A 19,136-nucleotide genomic window follows, 5' to 3' on the forward strand; every position below is an offset into this window, starting at 1 on the left:
CCTCCTCCAGGGGATCTTCCCAACTCAGGGATCTTGTGTTTCCTGCATTGGCAGGCGGGTTCTTTACCACTAGCAACACCTGGGAAGCCTATCCATGCTGGGTGCGGTGGATCAAAGAAGCTGCCGATGGACTGGAGGCAGAGGACGGGGCTACCCCAGGCAGAGGGCTATGGGAGTGCTCACCTTAATGTACTGGAGGTCCATGAGTGCCCGCACGCTGAAGTCAGAGATGTACTGGCCCAGGATCGAGCTGCCAAACTGGTTGCTGCTGCCTGCCAAGGGCACGGTGCTTGCCGTTTCTGAGCGGTCTGGGTAGCTGAGGGAGGCCGAGCGGCTGAGGGCCGTGGGGTGGGATGGGGAGCGGTCTGTGGTGGGGAGAGAGACCGTGAGGTCAGGGGTCGGCCTGGTGCCCCTCACAGCCTCCTGTCCAACCTTGTCCCTCAGACGCCTGGGCAGTGGTGCCCTCACTGGAAACGGGAAGGAGTTCTTGGGTGCAAACAAAGCCCTTACTCAAGGTCTGACTTCATCAGAGCAAACGAGTTAGTTTGTTTAGAAGTGTTGTGCAGTAAGTATTCAAAAGTCTATCCAAACAGAGAACAAAACAGAAAACAAAAACCTGAGACACAGAAAGTTTATGTCTACAAAAACTCTCATTTCCCCCCGACAAGTAATGAGGCAGGGGCAACACAGAGATGGCCCGAGTGTGGCAGACAGCATCTCAATGCCCGCTTCTGTCAAGGGATGTAAACTGCACACTTTTAAACTATATGAAGAGGAAAACCTACAGTTTGCACTCTCTCACCATACATACAGACACCCCCAACGTGACACCCTGCTCGTATCTCAAAATGCTTAGCTCAAAAGCACGTTCCATGAGACTTGTGTGTGGAACAGTCCTGCCTGTGTCTGCTGAGCCCAGCCAGTCTGGCAGGGGGATGGAGGCAGCAGACTCTTCTCACAGGAACCTGGAGGCCCCCGAGCTCCAGCTTCCCACGCTGGGGTGCCTGGAGACTGATCCCAGTCTCCATCCCATGTTGCAGAGCCCCGGGGTAGCTATGGCAGTGCCTCTTCCCGTCACTAGGGGCAGAACAGGCTTCATTCAGCTGATGGTAACCAGGAAAGGGGAATGACTCAACCTCCAATGAGGAAGGAACCAGCTCCTTATTTTGCAAAAGCAAGGGCACACACATGATTTTACCTCATTAGCTCGTATTTTGGGGGAACATTCAGAGAACAATGAAATGCACCAAGAAGTTAATTGTGAAGGCATGCTGGCTTGTTTTAAACAAACAGGTAGTGGCCTAAGCTGATTTGTTTAGTTAACTACTAACTTACTAATGACTCAGTTAACTATTCTAACAAACAGCCCAGTGAAAAAAGCAACCACTGAGTCTAAGTGACTGACTGAACCAACTGACACTGAATTCAGGAATACTCCACATCTGAATTTCATTCATAAAACTAGGAACACACAGTCTGGATATTCCACGATGGGTAGCACACAACAGCAATCCCCAACCTTTCTGGCACCAGGTCCAGTTCCATGCAAAACAATTCTTCCGTGGACTGGGGTGAGGGGGGATGGTTTTGGGACAATTTGAGGACACTACATTTACTGTGCACTTTATTTCTATTATTATTACATCGGCTCCACCTCGGATTATCAGGCATTAGATTCCGGAGGTTGGGGACCCCTGGTATACAACCACTAGAGGACCATGTGCATCTATCACTCATTCAAACTTAAGTAACATCTTGAAGGTCAATATTTCTTACTGTTTAACATTAATTATTTCGATGACATAATGCTTTTAATTAATGCTTATTAACACTCCAGAGATAGGAAGTGAATTTAAACCAACATACATTAGTCATATGGTCTGTTAAAACAGAGGTCCTAGGAATTTAAAAAATCTGAAGTTTTGTTTCTGAATAATGAAATTATGATACTTAATTTTCTTAGGATTTTTCCTAATTTTCTAAATAAGCTATGTTACTATTAAAACAAACCCCAAAAAGTAACAAAAAAAAAAAAACAAAACCCAGGCAATTTTGACTTGGTAATTCCATCTCTGGAAATAATATTCTAAGGACATAATCTTAAACACAGAAGAAGTTTTTCCATAAAGAGGTCTACATCACGCTATTATTCAAATACAGACCCCCATGAACATGCATAAGGGGGAAGTAACAAACGAAGGCACTTCTGCTTGCAGAGACCCTGCATAGCTCTAACTAGAAAGCTTATGGAAAAGTGTCTCTGGTCCCATATCAGGTAAAGACATGAGGATTCAAGCCATGTGTGTGTCAACCCCGCCATCTATGAGACAGGAGCAAGTGCAGGAGAGGAGAGCAAGGCTGAGGGGCTGGCCAGTGAAGACCGATGCTGTCCACTCTGTTCTCATCAGCCAGCCTCCTGCTCAAAGGCCACTCATTACAGCCAAAAGTTGGCTGTGTTTGAATGGGACCAGTGACTGCTAAGTCACCTTTTTACTTTTTTAAGAGAATCAATTTTTTTTTAAAGTGTGCTTTCGTATATTTAAGAAGGAAAATAGCCCAACTGTATGAACATCAGTGGGAAACAGGTGCCTGAAGTGATAGGTTTCTAGGACGGCCAGGGCCATGGGAGCTACTTTAAGCTATGCAGGGAAACTGGAGCTCAGAGACACTCGCCGCGCTCCTCTCCCCCGGGCGCAGCAGCCCAGGCCACAGGTCTGACATCAGGACCTCTGCTGCCCCAGTGTACACGAGATATGGGAATCCCATGAACTGAAAGATGCTGGGGCCAACATTGTTCCAACCGACCCTGGTTCAGCGCTCAGGAGTGTGACCTGAGGAAGGCCAGAAACAGCACAGGGCCTTTGGCCTTTTCCCAAATGCTTCCTGGTTTCACTATAATAGAGAAAGTACAAGTAGTAATTGAGCTCTAGTAAACATTTTATTTCAATTCTCTTGCCTACTGCGGCCAACAATTCTTAAGAAGTGGGTACATGGCTTGTTCCCATTTCACAGGAGGAAATCAAGACTCAGAGAAGGTCAGTCAGCTCCCAGAACCATTCAGCTGGTCTTGGTAGAGACGCCACTCAACCAGGGCAGTCTGACTGTGGCCGCACTTCTAACTCCAAGAGGCTGCCTCCCCCTGGCCAGTGGACACCATTTCAGCCACAGAATAAAAAAGCAAAGCTTGTGAGGAAAGGTGGGAAGGGAAGCTTTTTCTAGAGAAAGTTGCATGTGTGTGTGCTCAGTCGCTTCGGTCGTGCCCGACTCTTTGCAACCCTGTGGACTGGAGTCCCCCAGGCGCCTTGGTCCTTGGGACTCTCCAGGCAAGAATACTGAGAGGCGAGAAGTCGTCCTGCTGAAGTCTGTGTGGCCCTGAGCAGCAGGGCTCACCTGGCCTGGCCGGGAACGGCCCTTCACTCCCAGCCTGTCACGTGCGGGTGTATGTGTGTATGCATGAGTCTTCTCAAAGACTGAAGGACCCTCAGGGAAACCCTTCCAGGACCTGGGCAAAGGGACACAGTAACACAGAAGCCCAGGTCAAGCAGAACCAACACCTGTCAGGCTGGCCCACACATGTGAACGGGCGAGGGGGGGGTGGGGGGGGGCACAGGTGCTGGGAGGAGGGGCGGAGGCGGCCCCAGTGCCTGCTGGGAGAGGTTAATGCAGCGGCAGGATGCAGGCTCAGGCGACAGGCGGCAGTGCACATCTTCTAGCCGTGCCTCGTTACCTGAGAGCCAGGAGAGCAGGGAGTTCCGCTTGCCAGGCGGACACCCAACCAGGGTGGAAGGTACTGGAGCAAAAGAGGAGAAGGTCAGTGGTGGGAGGGTGGACACTGAGCCACAGGAACAGCGGGAGAAGCAGACCTGCTGGGGGCCAGGCTGCCTTGAGCAGAGACGGGGTGCCATGGGAAAGGGGACCCGGCTCTGACGGGGAGGGTGCCCAGAGCCCACAAATGAGCCCTGACCAGAGAAGGGTGGAGTTGGCAGCGTGGGGCCAGAGCTCTCACAGTGAACACAGAGCCCCCAGAAGTCACCTCCCTTCCCTTCCAGCCACTGATGTGGGAAGCAGGGGCCTCCAGGTCAAGACAGGGCCCAGGTCCCCAACCCGGCTCTGAGGTATCACTGCAGAGAAACAGTGCTTAGAGGAATGTCCTGTGATGGTGTGCCCTGCTTTAGAAGGCTTCCCGAAGCTGGATGGTAAGAGGTCCTCCTAGAAGGGGCAGAGACGTCCTCCCCAGGCCTGGGGCACCTGGGCAGGGGCCGCCTGTTCCCAAACCCGGCTCCGGAGCCTTGTTTCCCATCCCCCTCCTTGCAGGTGCCTGCTCGTGCCGCTAGATGAGCTGAACTGTCAATACGCATGTGTGCCCAGCTGCCCACACGGAGGTCTTCTTTGTCAAAGGATAGCAGCAGGCACAGCGTGGAGGCACCCCTCTCCCCCTACCATGTGCCTGTGCTCAGCACCAAAGCAGACATTCCCCTCTCCAGCCTGCAGAACCTGTGGCTGCTCTCAAGGCTTGGAGGCGTCACACCACTAGCGAGATGCCGAGTTGGGTGACACTGGGCCTTGTCTGGAGGGCGCCCACTCCAGCCACAAGGCCCCTCTGGTAACAGGAGCCTGAGCCACCTAACAGTGGAGAAGCAGAGGGCCCTGGAGTGGCAAGAGAGGCCTTCTCAGAGGCTGCCCAGTCCTTTCTCTGTCCCCAAGCTCCTTTATTCCATTAGAACTGACTCTTAACCAAAAGGCGGCAGCTCAGCCCCTTTACTGCATGGCCAACAGGCCCTGGCCTGGCCCCCGACCACGGGCGCCTCGGGTTCCTTACCCCATCGACTCCCCTGGCCTGGTCTTCTCTAGTGAGGCCACACAACTCCCTCCACCTGCCTCTCTCTCAACTGTTCTCCGCCGTCATGGCCACGGTGGCCTGCCTGCCCTGCTCGCCCACTCTGCTGCTATAGGTCCCCCTGCTCACAGGCTACTAACGGCCTCCTGCTTCATATCATGAGCAAACGCCATTGACTTCCTGGGCCTCCCTGACACACACCTACCAGCTCCCTTGTCTTCTCCAGGCTGGTCTCACCATCTCAGAACGCACTCTCAGCTCCCCTCCAGGCTCTGCTCAGAATCCCCTTCCCGTCTCCTCCCTCCACCCTCGGACCCCTGTCCCCATGGGCAAGTCATTTCTCCAGCCTACCTCCTCAAAGTCCGGGCCCTCACTGGCCGCCTCTCCCCAAAGGCACCTGGGCTCTGAGCCTGTAGACGGCCCCAGGTTCTGGCAGGGAGGCAGCCCGCCCACATCCCGACCCCCTCCAGACGTGCTGGGGGGTGGTCCAACAACTCACCAGAAGGGGCCGAGGACAGGGCCATGGTCCCATAGTAGGAGAAGGCACCCGTCTCAAACTTCATGTTCTCCTTCCCTGCCTCCACCTCCACCTTCCCCTGAAAGGACATGGGTCATGGTCAGAGACAGAGAGAGAATACCACCAGGGAGAAGAGCCAGAGGAGTGAGGCGTAAGTGGGGCTGCAGGCCCTGTGGAGGCGCTGAGACCCCAAGACTGCGAGCAGGCCAAGGGGGGTCTCGGGAGGAGGATGGGCAGTGGGGGGTGGGCAGAGGGCACGGAAGGGGCAGGCCCACCTGCAGGATGAGGACGAAGTAGTCAGCCGGCTTGTTGCGCGTGTACAGGTAATGACGGACGTAGTGCTTGTTGTGCTCGTCAAACTTGAGCTCCTGGATGACGTCTGGGTACTTGAGCAGCCGCAGCAGGATCTTCTCTGATATCAGAGAAGGGCTGAACTGGGGGACCTCTGAGGGAGGAGAGAGGAGGGTTTCACAGGAGGCCAGGCAGCACCTGGGGTTGGTCACACCTGTGCTGGACAGCTCCTCATTGCCTGGCCCTGCCTCCCCAGGGTGGGCAGGGGGTGCGCCCTTGGCTCTGGCCTCAGTAGACATGAAGCTGTCTGCCTGCTGGAACCATGGCTCCTGCACTAATAGAACATGACCTCGGGCACATTCCTTCACCTGAGTCTCAGTTTCCTCATCTGTAAAATGGGGATTTAAAACTTCATGGGGTCACTGCTTGCTGAAGTGGGATAACAGACATAAGACACTGAGACACGTGCTTGCCATGTGGGAAGTGCCTGGTACACATGACTAGTGCTGTTGTCAGAGTCCACAGCATCCATATCCTGGCAGAAAAATCACAGGATCACAGCTTCAGCAAGTGAGGGCGGGAAGGAAGTCAAGAGTGAGGGGAGAGGATGGGGCAGGCAGGCATTTTCCTATTTAATCACCCAGGTCTCCAAGGGAGCTATGAATCAGGGGTGAGAAGAGAGAAAAATGATTGACTGGGAGGTCAGGTCCCGTGGGACCCAGCAGATGCAGGCGGAGGGAGGTGGAGAGACGAGAACAGAGCAGGGATCCAGGGGCTTGGAGAGGATGAGCGCGCAGGGCTGCAGGTACACCCACCAGGGGGCGGCATGTAGTAGAGTCTTCTCCCTCCTCAATGGGGAACCTGGTGCCCACCTCCCATCCTCCCAGCATCAAACCTCCATAACAAACCCAGACGCTTCCTGGAAGTTTGCAGCAGCAACTCATTAACAGGGAAAATAAACTGCAGGGATGGTCAGGAGTGGGGGCGAATGGAGGGACAACGCCTCGCCCCCTTCCAGAGGCAGCCAAGCTTGCCCTGGGCCCTTCATCTGCCACAGCCCTCTGGGGAGGAGAAGCCAGAACGGCTCCCTCCACGGCTACATTCTGCCCCTACCCAAAGGGCCCCCTCTTGCTCTTACCCGTGGACAAGAAGCGATGAGCAGCCAGAAGTAGCTGAGGTGAAATTTTCACCTTGAGTTCATTGTCAGCATCTTTGAAGGCTGAGAAGTCACGCTTGTTCTTCTCAGAGACCCGTTTCCGGCTTCGGTTGTCAGCTGCAAGAGAGAATCTGGAACTGAGGCCAGTGTCCTACAAGGACTCGGGAACAGACTAGAGCCCACCTGCCGGCGCCCAGCTTAGCGGGCCCTCCTTCCACCAGAAGCAGCAGCAGCAGCAGCATCTGGACTGAGACACAAAGGCCGGGAGGAAGGATGGCCCTGGCCTCACACTCGGCCTTCCCGTCCCAGGACAGCAGATGTCCGTCCGAGCGAGGCAGGTGGGGCGGGGAACTCACTGTACATATCAGACTCGTCCAGGATCTCGGACTTAATGATCTCCTCGATGACGTCCTCCAGGGTGACCAGGCCCAGCACTTCGTAGAAGGGGTCACCTTCGCCCTCGTTGTTCACCTTCTGCACGATGGCCAGGTGGGACTTCCCTGAGGAGAAAATGTAATAAGTTGGAGGAGCAGAGAGACCAGTCCTGAGACTCCTTGAGCAAAATATTAACACATTTGGGGTCACGAGTCCTGAAGTTGTTGCTGAAAATGGATATTGCTTGTACAGAAAGGAAAACCAAAAGTATCTTTTAATTTAGGACCATGTGTTTAAATAGAATGAAGATGGCAAGTCCCAGCTTGGTGTGGTGTATCAGGGGCTCCTGGGAGGGGGAGAGCCCCACCCTGACAACCTGCAGACACAGACAGCCTCCGTCAGAGCCCCGAGTGCGCCGGGTGGACAAGGGGCTCCCAGGGGGCCTCAAGGGCCAGCCACATTCCTTCAGCAAGTGCCCCTTGGCATAACTCCCCGGCGTGTACCCAGGAGCCATGATCCTGCCCAAGGCAAGGCTCTCAGTTCCCAAAGCCATTAACAAATTAGCCCAGGCTATAATTAGGCCAGGCGGGTACTATAATTAGAGGAGGGCCACCCTTGAACCCAAAACAAGAGAAAGTTAGGAGGTAGAGGGTGGGGAGGAAGGACCCTCCACAAAGCTGAGTGGAGTGGCAGCGCTTCCCAGGCCTTCTTCTGGGGTCCCACGCTTCTCACAGGTCCCGAACCCCAGCAAGTGACAATGACAGGGCCCAGCCCCCACTCTGGGTTGAAAGGGACTGTGTGCCCCCCACACAGGGACATGGGTCTGGAGGGGCCTAAGGGGAAAAGAGCCAGAGGGCCGTGAAGGTCAAGTCAGGTCTCCTGCTCAGCTTCCCCTCCATGACCCAATCCTAGCTATGACTCTGCACATGTCCCTGGAGGAGGTTCTCCAGGTCTCCACGGTCCCAGGGAAGCCCAGCCCTAGGACGCATCTTGACAATTCTCACGGGCCTTGGAGAGGGAAAAGAGAAATGCCACTTCCCATGACCAGCATTTTAAAAAATAAAGTGAAGAATCACAGAGTACACTACGTGTGATGGGGGAAGTATTGCCCCTTTTATGAAACTTTTCCACAATGTGCCAGTCACCGTGGTACACGGATTTCCAGTTGTGGTCAAATAAGGGCTTCCCAGGTGGCACTAGGAGTAAGGAACCCACCTGCCAATGCAGGAGACATAAGAGATGCAGGTTCGATCCCTGGGTTGGGAAGATCCCCTATAATAGGGAATGGCAACCCACTCCAGTATTCTTGCCTACGATATCCCATGGACAGAGGAGCCTGGCGGACTACAGCTCATAGGGTCACAAAGGGTCAGACACGACTGAAGCGACTTAGCACGCACGCACATGGTCAAATAACTCTCAGCACCTTGCCAGGCAGAACCATGGCTAGACTCGATTAAAATTTCCCGGGGGTCTTGAGAGATGAGCCAGCAAGAGCTTGGCCAAGGTCCTCTGTAGGCAGCAGCCAGTCAGGGACTCAACCCTAGGGTCCAGCCCCCAGCCTCTTCGCCTGCCGGGTGTAGCCCATACAGAAGTGCCCTCTGGAGTCAGAAACAATGTCCCCAGGGGCCTGGGGCAGCCAGTTAAACTATGTCATGGGGCGGCACGGGGAACCAGGATTAAAGCAAGGTAGCTCTTACCACTTTCGGACCTACACGCCCTAGTTAAGCCTGGCAGTACCCAGTGCTGGGGAGACACACAGGTCCTCACAGGCACTCTGTCTGTTGGGCAGGTCTGTCGCTCATTTCAGCAGGCCAAACTGGCAGTACGTCTCAAAATTCAGGGTCCCCAACCTTGGATCTGGAAATTTCAGGGGTAGGAACTTTTTCTATGGGTGTAATTTTCAAAATGCAGAGAAAGCAAAAGGGTTCATCACAACATTCAACAATCTCAAACCTCAAGGTCAATGGATGGGGAGGGAGGTGGGAGCGAGGGTCAGAATGGGGAACACATGCACACCCATGGCTGATGTATGTGAATGTATGGCAAAAACCACCACAATACTGTAAAGTAATTAGCATCCAATTAAAATAAAAAATAAATAAATAATTTTTTTTTTAAAAAGGCCATGGATCAGGGGCCACTGCCACTCTGGGAAGAATGCGGCAGAGCGGGGTGGACCAGGCGTGGGAGGAAGCCCTGCAGAGACTGTAAGGGGCCGGGATGCATGGTGCCACCTGCAGACCTGCGGGGTGGCAGTGCTAAACCGCCCTGTCACTGTCAGGAGCGGTAACGATGGTCACCTCTGGGGCTATCTGGAGTTTGAGCGAGGGCCTCAGTACCCTTCTATATTGTTCTACTTGCTGGGCATGTTTTACTTCTACAGCTTTTTTTTTTTTTTAATTGAGAAAAAAAATGAAGGGGAGAAAAAAGTTAAAGGGAACAAAGGGAAAGTGGTGAGAGAGGGTAGACAAGGACCCTCCGTGCCAAACCCCTACCGCAGACTGAGCCCCGGGGACCAGGTGGGTGTCTGGATATGGCTCAGTTAGGGGGTCCCTGCTCACAGCCTAGAAGTTGGAGCCCCTGGAGAGAAAGGACAGTTCCAGTAATCTGAGGAAAAGTCCTCCCCCACTGCTGTGACTGACGGTGACTGCAGCCATGAAATTAAAAGATGCTTGCTCCCTGGAAGAAAAGCTATGACAAACCTAGACAGCATATTAAAAACCAGAAACCTCACTTTGCTGACAAAGGTCCATACAGTCAAAGCTATGGTTTTTCCAGTAGTCATGTACAGATGTGAGAACTGGACCATAAAGAAGGCTGAGCACTGAAGAATTGATGCTTTTGAACTGTGTTCTTGGAGAAGACTCTTGAGAGTCCCTTGGACTGCAAGGAGATCAAACCAGTCTATCCTAAAGGAGATCAGTACTGAATATTCATTGGAAGGACTGATACTGAAGCTCCAATACTTTGGCCACCTGATGGGAAGAGCTGACTCATTGGATAAGACTCTGATGCTGGGAGAGATTGAGTGCAAAAGGAATACGGGGCGACAAAGAATGAGATGGTTGGATGGCATCACTGACTCAATGGACATGAGTTTGAGCAAACTCTGGGAGACAGTGAAGGACAGGGTGCTGCAGTCCCTGGGGTTGTAGAGAGTCAGACACGACTTAATGACTGGACAACGACTGAACCCTCTAATCAACCCACAGGCTCAGAACAAGTCCTGCTGCACAAATGGTCACGGGTCACCCTGGGCCTCACAGGGAAAGGTAAGCAGCTTCTCTGAAGGACCAAAATGCCCCTCCGTGGATGAAACGAGTAGGTTCCTCAGTTCCCGCTCAGCCCTCTCGCCTCCTCTCTGGGGCGCCTGGGTTTGTGGGCTCCACTGGTGGGTGTGGGCGCCCTCCAAGGGCAGCACTTTCCAGTCAGGTAGGTACCCTGTAGGTGAGCAGACCTGGGGCACCGCCTCAGCCAGCCCTGCCCTGCAGGCTGAAAGCCTGGAGCCCTGGCGCCAACTGCAGCTGGCCAGTTGGGGCCCCGACACAGAGGTCACCCTCTGCTGACCCGAGTATGGACCCTGGGCTGTGTCTGCCTTTTTCCTAGCTTATCTGTCTCCAGAAAGGCCATTCTTTGGTCTTAGCAGAACCTTCTCCCTGCCTGGCCAGAGAACCTCTCTTGCCCAGGTCACCAATGACCTCCGATGGTGGGGTCTCATTCTCAGGAGACCTGCCCAAGCTACAGTTTCTGAGCAACTCTCTCTCTCCTCCTGGAAGTCCTCCCTCCCCTCCGCTTCCAGGCACAGCTCTCCTGGTGTTCCTCTGATCCCAGGGCTGCTTCTCTTTCCAGAGAAGAGTCCCGGGGCTCAGTCCTTGCACCTGGTCCTTGCCTCACGACTTTAAATACAAACTATACATCAAGGTATCTCCAATAACTGTTTGCAGCCCTCTCCTGTGCCCTCTAGACTCACATCCAGCTGCTGGCTCACAGCTAGCTCCACATGGATGTCTAATATTGGGGGTTTTCTGTAAGATGTTACAGAAAAAAACCTGAATCAACTTTTTGGTCAACCCAATATCTTGACCTTGACTCGGTCAACCCCCTGCCCCAGACCTGTGAAGTGGACAGGGGCCTGGGGGAATAAAGTGCCTCCACTACTTCTCTACCCTCTACATCCAGCCAGTTCAGCGGACCCCATCAGCTCTGCCTGCAACGGACACCCAGAATCCAACCACTTCCGGGAGCCTCCACTGCTACTGGCAGAGGCTGCCGTTGTTGTTTAGTCGCCGAGTTAAGTCCGACTCTCTTGCAACCCCATGGACTGCAGCCCGCCAGGCTCCTCTGTCCATGGGATTCTCCAGGCAAGAATACTGGAGTGGGTTGCCATGCCCTCCTCCAGGGGATCTTCCCGACCAGGGATAGAACCAAGGTCTCCTGCATGGCAGGCGAATTCTTTATCATCTGAGTATGCTGAGCCACAGGCATCTCCTCTCACCCAAAGGGCAATATCCTGAGTCTTCATCCTGGGCCTGAGTCTACTCTCCACACAGCAGCAAGGGGAGCCCCGCTGCACCCCAAACCCTCCAGTGGCTCTCCCACTCCACAGAGACGCCGCGCTCCTCACGGGGCCTGGGCCCCAAAGCGCTTTGTGCTGCCCTCCTCTCCAGCGCAGGCGACTCTCAGCCCCCTGGCTCTTCCTCCAACACCTGAGGCCGCTCCCCCGGCCTACCTGCTCCTCCCCCAACAGCCGCCAGCTCAGCCCTGCTTCAGGCCTGCGTTCAATGTTCAAACATCCCCTTTCGGTGAGGCCTACCCAGAGGGCCTCACTGAGGACTGCAACCCTTCCTCCAGCCCCACAACCCAGGTCTTTATCACCGACAATAAATAACAGAAAGTGCTTGTTCATTGCGATTATCGTCTCATGGCCCATCTTCTCCCACTAGATTGAGAGCTCCATCAGAGCAGAGGCTTTTGTCTGTGTTCCCAAAACTCAGAACAGTGAACGGCACATAATAGGTGTTCAATGAACACCTGTGGAATGGACGACACAGTTCACATGGTTGTGCCTTAGGAACCAACAGTGGAGGGGGAGAGGGACAGAGACTGGGCAAAGGATTATTCTGAATTTCAGTCATCAAGAAGCTTTTGGGATTTCCCAGGTGGCCCAGCATGCTAGGACTCTGTGCTCCCAATGGAGGGGGCCAAGATTCGATCCCTGGTCAGGGAACTAGATCCTATATGCTGTAACTGAGACCCAGTGCAACCAAATAAAATAAATAAAATATATATTTTTTAAAAAAAGACGCTTCTGTAATTCAGAAATTACTGCTAGCTGATCTACCATTTAGAATAAGAGGATCAAATTAGGACTCAGACTTGTGACTCTCATTGTATGATATTTATTAAATCTAATGTAGAATTTTATTTTAATGAGTCACCTCATTTGATTATGAGTGTCCATTCAACTGGATAACTAGGTTTTGGGGGATGGTAGGAATGAGAAATGAAACATGTAAACCGACATGTGTCTACTCCAAAAACTGATAATCCCACATTTTCCAAAGCAGTCCTAATTTAAAAAAACAGCTGAGAAAATGTAGCAAAAAGATTATTTGGCTGAGTCATATGAAATTACTGATGTTTGAGTATTTCCAACCAAAAAAATGAAAAAAGACAATTTCAATTAATCAGTTTAACCAGTCTAGGGGGATTCAGCATGACTTCTGTTTTCTTTTTTATACTTTCCTAAGTAGAAATTCTAACATTTCCATTCCATAGTCAATAGTACAATCAGAAAGAAACTCTTACGAACGTCCTCACGTTGCTTCTTGGGGCTTAGGGCTTCCCGGGCCTTCTACACTCAAGCGCTGCAAGGACCGGGAGAGCCCTGTGGGGCCGGAGGCACCTTGAAGCTGCTGTCCCCAGCTCACCTCTGGGCCCTATCTGGCTTCAAGCTTGCCCGCTCCGCCCTGGGCAGCCTTGGCCCAGATCAGAAACCTGCACGTGAGACCTCAAGAAACCCTGGCAGGACTGGCAGGTACAGACTGCCAAGTGGTCCAAGCAAGCCTAGGCCTCTTTCACTGCCCTCTCCCACGGGGAAGAGGAGGTGAGCAGAGAGGGAGGACGCAGAACCTGCCTGAGTTCCTCAACAACCCTCCCCCACCCCTCCACCCTTCCACCTGCCCAGGCTCAGCCCCGGGTGCCCTGTGAGCACTCACTGCCCCCGAAGCGCCCCAGGTCTTCCTTTCAGTACTCGCAGGGCTTGTCGCATCAGCCGCCTGGCATCCAGCCAGGTTAGGATGCAGCGCGGCACAGTAACTCCCTCCTCTCCAAGCATCCTCCCATCGTCTCTCACCCAATGCCGGCACACAGCAGACACTCCAAAGTCTTTGCTAGAAACACACAGGGAGGTCTCCAGGGGCACTGGAAAGCCCATTCCTCAACCCGCCACAAATGCCCATTTTAGCAAGTGCCTGTGTCCCCTTCTCCCCCATAAAAAACCTTTATAGTCTCTCAAAGACCATAAGAAAAACACATTCCTAGGTGCTGGATTTCAAAGTACACAAGGGCTCCAAGAGGCCCTGCTCACCTGTTCTAGCCAACTTTGCTCACGGAAAAATCCAGGGGCCCCAGGTCAGACGCGGGCATCCCACAACCCAAAATGGTGTCCTTGGCATCTCTTTCTGGCCTCCCGGCAGGTCTCATCTCCTGCCAACCCAGGTTCCAGGGCTGGCCCTGAACTCTCAGCAACCCCCACCAGGAGAGGAGCTGGCCAGGCTGCCAGAGGACAGAGCCCTGGGCCACAGGTTGGCACTCACAGACAGTGGGCACCCCGATTTCCTGGGAATCCCCCTCTTCTGCCTCCCTCCAGCCGGCCAGGGCAGGATTAAGCTGACTATTAATAGTGCTGACTTCAGCCAGCAGGAGGAGCCTGGCCCAGCCCAGCAGGAAGGCAGGGCTGGGCAGAAGAGGAACCAGAGAGGCAAAGCACAGCCCTCCCAACCCCCAGCGCCATCAGTTCCAAGGGGGTGGGAGAGTTACACACAAAAGGAATATCGCAGAACATCTACAGCAGAGAAGGCCTGAGCGGGGAGGCCCGGGAGGGAGCTGTTTAATCAATGAGCAATTTAAAAGAATAGAGGGACTTTCCTGGTGGCTCAGTGGGTAAGAATCCACCTGCTAAGGCAGGAGACGCGGGTTCAACCCCGGGTCCCGGAAGATCCACATGACATAGTGCAACTAAGCCCCTGTGTCACAAGTACTGAAACCCGCATGCTTTAGGCCCCCCACACTGCAACTACCGAGTTCAAGGGCTGCAATTACTAAGGCTCTTGTGCCTGGAACCTGTGCTCTGCAACATGAGAAGTCACAGCAAAGAGAAGCCCCAGCGCTGCAATTAGAGATATTCCCCAACTTGCTGCAACTAGAGAAAGCCCACACACAGCAACAAAGTCCCAGGGCAACCAAAAATAAAATTAAATAAATAAAATTTTTAAAATATTTTTTTTTAAAGTGAAACATTTTTATAGTTTTTTAATTTAAAAAAACACTGAGGAGGTCCTTAATTCTAATATAAATTAAAACATGAGGCTATGGTGACTAAAAGAGAGCAGTATTGGAAAGAACAATGAAATTTTTCCATCATGATCTGACAGTATGCATCAAGATGTAAAATGTGTAAGACCTTGGACTAGTCAGTTTTCTTTCACTTCTAAGAAAGACCTTAACACAAAAGAAGTGCCCAGGCCATGAGCAAGGTATGCCCAGGAGGGTCTACCCAGTGTGGTTTGTGAAACAGTTCGACAGCCACTATAAAGGCTAACGTAGATTCAGATTTATTTTAAAGGACAGCGGTTCACCATTTGTGTAAAGCAGATAGCTCCAAACCAGGGCACTAAGAGTGACAGTGGTTTCTTTTGCTTTGGCTTAATGGATTTTAAGGGCTTCCCTGGTGGCTCAGATGGTGAAGAATCTGCCTGCAATGCAGGGCACCCTAGTTTGATCCCTGGGTCTGGAGGATTCCCTGGAGAAAGGAATGACAACCCACTCAAGTTAGTATTCTTGCCAGGAGAAATCCACAGACAGAGGCTACAGCTCATGGGGTCGAATTTTAAATGGACTTTTATTAAAGTCAACCTGTATTACTTTTTAATGTTTCCATTTATAATCATAAAAGAAAAGAAGGCTATCTCGTTTTGAAGGGGAGAAGCAATCTAGTTCACCACTGACTCACTGGAAGAAAACCCAACAAAAACATTTACGGTGGCAGGATGAGAGTGACTCTGACTTTTAATTCTTAATCATTTTCCACTTTTCTGAAAGTTTCTATGATAAAATCCACTACTTTTATTTTTATTTTAACTGAAAACATAAGACACACCTTTCTGCACCTGGCATGTTGCACTCGGCAATGTCGCTGCAGCACAGGGCTCCTCAACTGCCCCGTGGAGAAATCCGCTGGTAGGAGCCAGGATGGAGCTTTGCTGATGGACACATGATTGTTTCCAGGTTTCTTCCTACTGCAGACAACCCCGCAAGGACAACCCCTCATTTGACACATGTGAGATAACATTTATAGATGTGGAGTCACTAAGTCAAAGGGCAAGTTCAATAGAAACCTCCAAACTGCCTTCTCCAGGATGTGTCCGCGTTTACACTCTCACCTATAGAAATTGTATTTGGCGGTTCTTGACTCATTCCTCCATGTCTAGATATACAGCAGGTACTCGATAAGTAAGCTATTCAATAAATATCACCAATGAAAATACTGCCTTTTGGTGGGCTATGTTTTTAAAAGGAAAGACATGAAAATGAATGGCAGGAAAAAGGGTTAAACAGAGTAAAGCAGAAAGAAAAAAGTCATATGGGGACAGTCTCATAGAAAAGAGAAATGGAAATGGAGGCACGGGTGGGTGCTCACTTGCACAGGAGTGCACAGGTTAAAGGAGTTCCATAGACTGACCAGGAAACCAACCAGCCCAGCCACCCTCAGCAAGACAACAATGCAGGGACTTCCCTGGTGGCCCAGCAGTTAAGAATCCACCTCCCAATGCAGGGGACGGGGGTTCAATCCCTGATCCAGGACTAAGACCCCACAACCTGCAGGACCACTAAGCCCGAGCACAACTAGAGAGTCTGTGCACCACAACAGAAGACCCCACATGATGCAGAGAAGATTCCACCTGCCACAGCTAACACCCGACGCAGCCAGATAAAGATAAAAAAAGGACAGCAACGCTGACATGGCTTGTCAGGACAGGATCTCCCAAGGGGGTACCTATCCCTGACACTGCTTCCACTGATTTTTAATCCAAGATATATAAGCAACTTTAGCTTTTGTTACTACACAGACTGACCATGGGTGGACCCAGACTCGGTCTGCAAGCCAGCAGGTCACCAGCCATCACGGTTGACCAAGGGGCTCTGGGGATCCTGCACACACAAACACACTCATTCACTCACTCACTCACTCACTCATATTCTAGCAAATCGAGAGCAAGTGCAGACAGGGATTTACACATGATGTGAAAAACATAACCGGAGCACAGCTCACAAAATAGAGAGCTGCTTAACAAGGAGATCCCGGAGTGAAGACAGAGGCCCCTACAAAGGCCCCCTTGCCACCCACCACCCCAACCAGCACTGGGGGGAAATCAGTAAAGATGGAGTCAGGGCTGAGTGACTGGCCAAAATAATTCAAAACAAAGAAAACTATGTGAAACGTAGACATACAGCCACTGTCAGTATTGAGGGACAGCACAAGGGTATTTTGTGCCTTGAGAAAATATATAAAGTATGTGCTAGAGATGATAGGAAGTGATAACTATTAGCAAAAGGTTTTAAAAGAATGGTTATTCTATTTTTACTTCTTTAACAATTTTTTCCTTTGTTTTATAATATTTGTAGTAGTAAAACATACATGTATACAGTGTTTGAATGGAGATAGAAATTATAAAAATTTAGAGGAAGACTTCTCTGGCAGTCCAGTGGTTAAGACTCTGAGCTTCTTATGCAAGTGGCAACGGTTCTATCCCTGGTCAGGGAACTAAAATCCCACATGCTGTGTGGCATGGCCAAAACAATTAAAAAAAATTTTTTTTTTCCTAATAAGGTCCATAATCCAAGAAGTTTAAAGAGCTGCTTACAGCCTCCCTGTAAAGAGCCACACTTTCACTGTCCCTTCACTTAGTAGACACTTGGGTGTCCCTCCCAGGGTCCACATCCCCCCCACCCCCACCCCGGCACTGTGCTCAGGGCGAGTGAGTCTGCAGGAGGGGGCAGGGAACTGTCCCCCTCTCCTCTCCCCCAGCCCTGAGGAGCATCTATGATGGACCCCACTCTTCACAGGAGGGAAGCCCTGCTCAGAGAGGTCCCTGCCCAGGATCACACTGTGAGTGAGTGAGCGAGCTGGGATTCAGAAATGGGACTTCCCCAAAGAGCCTTCTTCAACCCAAGTGCCCCAGGGGTGAAGCTGTTGACAAGGAGATGCTGGGGGACCCTAAGCCTGGTCTCTCACGCTGGGGACAGGTCTTCATGCCTTTGATTTTTCAGTTAAGCAGTAGTCTCTAATTTCTAACCTTTTATGATGGAAAATAAAAGCATATACAAAAGTAGAGGAAATAATATAATTACATCCTTCACATACCTCAAACAATTAACAACTCCTCTGGCCAATCTTGTTTCCTCTCTCCTCCCACCCACTCCACTGGTTTATTATGAAGGAAATCCCAGATCTTATCTGTAAACATCTGCTACTTTTACCCAAGAACTTCAGTGGTGGTGATTTAGTCGCTCAGCCATGTTCAACTCATACGCGACCCCATGGACTGCAGCCCCCGACTCCTCTGCCCATCGGATTCTCCAGGCAAGAATACTGGAGTGGGTTGCCATTTCCTTCTCCAGGGGATCTTCCCGACCCAGGGATCAAACCCAGGTCTCCTGCATTGCAGACAGATTCTTTACCAACTGGGCCACCAGGAAGGAAGCCCAAAGCACTTCACTCAGCATCTCTAAAAGTTAAGGACCCTTAAAAAAAGCAAAACCACAACAGTATCATCACACCCAAACATGTAATTCCTTAAGATCCTCAACAGCCAGTGCTCTAACTTCCCCAATTTTCTTGTAATTTTTTCTCACATTTAACTAATTTTTACATGATTTTTTTTATAGCAGTAACAACAGTAGAAGAAGAAAATTAATGTAACTTTGGTTCTTAAACTGTGCCCTTCCCTTTTTGCCATTATGAAAATCCCTGTAATAAACATATTTGGGTCTATCTTCATGTCCTTAAGGTAGATTTCTGGAAGGAAAATACCTGGATCAAAGGACAGGGGTTATTTCTTGTTTGTGTGAAGTTTCTTCAGTTAGCTGAGGCATGAGTTCAGACTTAGAGCTGGTGTCTTGGTCCTCAGTGATATAAAAACCTCTCCTGGAGGACACAGGCAGGGATGGTGCAGAAGGCGGGGAGGAACACAGAACTGGAGGAACGTTACACAGCAGAGGAAACAGGAGAGAAGATGCTGGCCCGGCTGACACGCTGTGACGGGAGGAAGGAGCCACCGGCCTCTTGACTTCAGACACTTCCAGCAAACTGACTGTCTCTCCGCCCAGTCCTCTGGTCTCAGGAGCCCCTCTGGCCTTTCCCCCTAGCACCCCAGCTCCTGGCTGCCTGGCCTCCCACCCCAGAGCTCCCAGCCCAGGAGGTACCTCTTCCCCATCACCCCTCCCATGATGGCTCACAGACTCACAGTGTCCTTACTGCCTTGAGAGGCATCCACTCTTTGGACCTGTTTGTGCAACCAGCTAATAATCTATGGGCAAATCAATCTAAAAACTGGACCACCGTCCAGGAATAGAGATGCAGACGTAGAGAACAGTCTTGTGGACACAGTGAGGGGAGGAGAGAATGAGACGAATTGAGAGAGAAGCACTGAAATATGTATATTACCGTGTGTAGA

The 19,136-nt window shown here is 51.4% G+C and overlaps 1 protein-coding gene across 2 annotated transcripts in view; it reads right to left on the minus strand.

Moving 5' to 3' along the window:
• The window catches only part of CNNM4 (cyclin and CBS domain divalent metal cation transport mediator 4), a 36,920-nt gene that overhangs the window by 3,289 nt on the left and 14,495 nt on the right, over nucleotides 1-19,136 (minus strand). Inside the window, exons 2-7 of one of the 2 annotated variants that reach the window (XM_065929779.1) lie at nucleotides 7,158-7,301; nucleotides 6,784-6,918; nucleotides 5,630-5,799; nucleotides 5,337-5,433; nucleotides 3,728-3,790; nucleotides 184-365 (exon numbers count right to left, since the gene is read on the minus strand). In XM_065929779.1, coding sequence (XP_065785851.1) covers nucleotides 184-365; nucleotides 3,728-3,790; nucleotides 5,337-5,433; nucleotides 5,630-5,799; nucleotides 6,784-6,918; nucleotides 7,158-7,301 — 791 coding nt within the window. The remainder of the gene's footprint in view (nucleotides 1-183; nucleotides 366-3,727; nucleotides 3,791-5,336; nucleotides 5,434-5,629; nucleotides 5,800-6,783; nucleotides 6,919-7,157; nucleotides 7,302-19,136) is intronic. The other variant, XM_065929780.1, reaches the window with a different exon arrangement.

The sequence above is a fragment of the Muntiacus reevesi genome, chromosome 3, assembly GCF_963930625.1.
Source record: "Muntiacus reevesi chromosome 3, mMunRee1.1, whole genome shotgun sequence".
In the NCBI taxonomy this organism is placed as follows: Eukaryota; Metazoa; Chordata; class Mammalia; order Artiodactyla; family Cervidae; genus Muntiacus; species Muntiacus reevesi.